At 38.1% G+C, this 3425-nt stretch overlaps 1 protein-coding gene across 1 annotated transcript in view; it reads left to right on the top strand.

The window, feature by feature from the left end:
- Positions 1-3425, top strand: part of LOC106875705 (NAD-capped RNA hydrolase NUDT12) — a 78286-nt gene that overhangs the window by 67333 nt on the left and 7528 nt on the right. The window contains exons 4-5 of the mRNA XM_014923951.2: positions 849-1555; positions 2171-2314. Of these exons, the coding sequence (XP_014779437.1) occupies positions 849-1555; positions 2171-2314 (851 nt within the window). The remainder of the gene's footprint in view (positions 1-848; positions 1556-2170; positions 2315-3425) is intronic.

Below are 3425 nucleotides of genomic sequence, written 5' to 3'. Positions count from 1 at the left end.
ATGTATATATATATATATATATGTATATATATATATATATGTATATATTGTATGTCGTATGTATGCAAATAGAGGCAAGACTGCTATTGTTGAGTTTAGAGCTCCTCATAGATTATTATCGTCCAGTCCAGTTATGTCGTAAATGTCTACATTTTAGGTAAAAAATTTCCGGTACAATGGTTTAGCTAGTATTATACTTGGTAGTATTACTAGTTGTGATATACTGAGCAAATTAGGATAAATATAAGTATATATCATTTGTTCTTACGTACGTTTCCCCATTGTGGTTGTTTGGAACCCTGCTTTGGATGTTTCAGGTGCAATTGGGTGGTGAACTACAACTGACAATCAAGACTTCTGTTTGTTGCGTTGTATGATATGCGACATTATGCATATATGTATATATATATATATATATGTGTGTGTGTGTGTGTGTGTGTGTGTGTGTGTGTGTATGTGTGAAGACATCTCTTTGTTGCATTGTATGATGTGCGACATTATTCAAATTTGTATATTTATATATATGTGTATGTATGTGTGTGCTAGTGTGCTAGTGTGCGTGCGTGTGTGCGTGTGTGTGCGTGTGCGTGCGTGATAATACTATATTACATAGAGTTTCTTAAGCAGTGTGGAACTGAATCAACCTGTTGTTAAATGGTTGCATCTTCCGTTGAGCGCTACTTTCTTTCGTTTGTTCATATAGACGTATATATATATATATATATATATATATATATATATATATACATATTCATGTACAGGCGCACATACAGACATATACCTATATGAATACATATATGTGTACATACATGCTTAAAGTTATGTTTTATTTGCTTGTATTTGATCAGGTGCAGAAGTGATCTACAGACAAATGGAGGTCACACTGCTGTTGACATTGCCAAAATCTGGAGTAGAAACAGAATTGCTTCTATACTGAGTAACGAGAGCTCATCTCCCAGATCATCGATTTCTAACGATAGCAACAAACCTCTTATAGAAAACCCGGAGAAGAAACACGTTTCGTTCAATGTCTTACAACGCTGCTCAGACAAACGGAAAGATCTTCTATGGCTGGATACCAAGAAGAAGGACGCCGACACTCAATACCTTTTATTCTCAGATCTTCAAATCTATGTTTCACCAGAAAAACAATGTAACGACGATACACCTCAGAAACATCAACTAATCACGGCTAGTTATAAAGATATCGATTTTTATTTGAACGAAGGAAAATCTTTGAACATCTTTTTAGGAACGGAACCACTTCAAACGAAAAACGGACAATCAAAGAAAGAACGTGCATGGTTCGCTGTTGATGTGTCTTCGATGGACAAAGAAAAACTTGAGAGTATCTTACCCAATGGTTATTTCATATCGCCTTTCCCTGCATTTTTGAATTTGAATGAATACGAGAGGTCTATCTTTTCTGAAGCTTGTTCGTTGATTTTGTGGCACATGGACCACCAATTCTGCCCCACCTGCGGTTACCGAACGATCCCGGAAGACGCCGGACTTAAACGAGGATGCACGAACGGAAAATGTTTGAGTCGATCAGGTTCGTAAGATAATTCTAAATATTCTTTATCTTTTATCATTTATCTTTTATATCTTTTGTTTGTTTCAATCATTGAACTGCGGCCATGCTGGGGCATCACTTTGAAGAGTTTAGTCGAGTGAATCAACCTCACTACCTATTTTTATAGCTTGGTACCTATTCTAGCTGGGTCCTTTTGCCGAATTACTAAGTCAGAGGACGAAAACAGACCAACAGCAGTTGTCAAGAGATGGTTGGGGACAAACACATATACACACAGACACACACGCACAGACACACTTACACGCACATACACACACACACGCACGCACACACACTCATACGCACGCACAAGTACACACACACGCACACGCACACGCGCGCACAGATATACGCACGCACACACACATGCACACGCGCACACACGCACACATGAACACACACATGCACACACGCACACACGCATATACACACGCACACACATACACGCACACACACACATACACACTCCTTTTCTCTCTCTCATACACACACGCACGCACACACTGCAATGACGAATGCGTGCAAATATAATCGCTTTGAAGTAATTAAAACACAGTTAGCCATTTTGTCACGTGATATGTTCTACTCCTTCAGGTTTATTGAACACGAATTACCCACGTGTAGACCCGAATGTTGTAATTCTTGTCGTCAATTCTTCCGAAACTCACTGTCTGATGGGGCTCAAGAAAAATTTTCCTTCCAATATGTTCTTCTGTGTCTCTGGTTATATCGAACCTGGTAAGATGTCAACCTTCTCGTTCTTCTTGTTCTTTTTGTTGTTGCTGTTGTTAAATTGTATGTGTAAATATATTAATGCCATGGGTATGATCTTAAACTGCATCCATTAGTGAAATCCCGATTTAGGAGTTTCAGGGTTCTAGAAGTTTCGAATTACCTCTTTTAGCCACAATTGCTGCCGGCTTTCGATTAATTAGCATGTTGCTGGAAAGAACTCCAAGCACAAATCTCCACTGCCTTGTGAATGCCTCGGGAAAGTAAAAAAACTAGTGGAGGCTCAACATTGACAGAAAATCAAGGAGTGTAGTTCCTTAGGTGGTCCGGTGCCCTCTTTAACTCCATTCCAGCAATTCCAAGGTAGGTGGAAAGCTTGAATCATGTAAGGTAATTTACCAACGGAAGTGGGGACCACTCCAAGGTAAAACCTACTGCTTGCTGGTCACCATAGACGTCCGAGTCCACTGAACCACTTTAGATTTCCAAGACTCAAGAGTGGGATCAGATTGCACTGACTGAGACTCACGTTAACACTACTAAATACAGGTATGAAGAAAAGCCCAGTAGCGTCAAGGATCAGCTTGCATAGCCAATTGAGGGCGTGCCGATCTTCCTCGTGATCTTCGAACACGAAGAAACTGTCATCATCGTAAATGCATTTACTGAAACTCATTTTGTTTACAGTAACTCTGGTCCTTCTGTATATTATAATCTATTTGTAATTAGAATTTCAAATTCATAAAAGCATATTCAGAGTTAGTTTCTTATTTTCTTTTCTCTAATATTTATAGCAATTTATCGTGTTAAGCACTGTAGCAAAGTGCTCTTTCTTGAGACATTGACCGCCTTACACTATAAATATATATATAATAGAAACAGGTTTCAAAGAAAAAAGACTACACGTGGTATGAATAGGGGAAAAGCAAAAAGAAACAAGGAAAATGCACACTAGGTATAAAAGTAATGGCTTTTAAAAAATAACAACACAAATATATACATACAAATAAATGATTTGAGATGGGATTAAGAAGTATAAAAATCATTATCATGAGTTATAGAAAGTCATACCGGTTTTGCCATAACTGGTCAGTGACTTTCAATCAACGTATATATA

This window comes from Octopus bimaculoides, chromosome 12 (assembly GCF_001194135.2).
Source record: "Octopus bimaculoides isolate UCB-OBI-ISO-001 chromosome 12, ASM119413v2, whole genome shotgun sequence".
Classification (NCBI taxonomy): domain Eukaryota; kingdom Metazoa; phylum Mollusca; class Cephalopoda; order Octopoda; family Octopodidae; genus Octopus; species Octopus bimaculoides.
The sequence above is the reverse complement of the archived record's forward strand: the minus strand, read 5'-3'. Positions and strand labels throughout refer to the sequence as shown.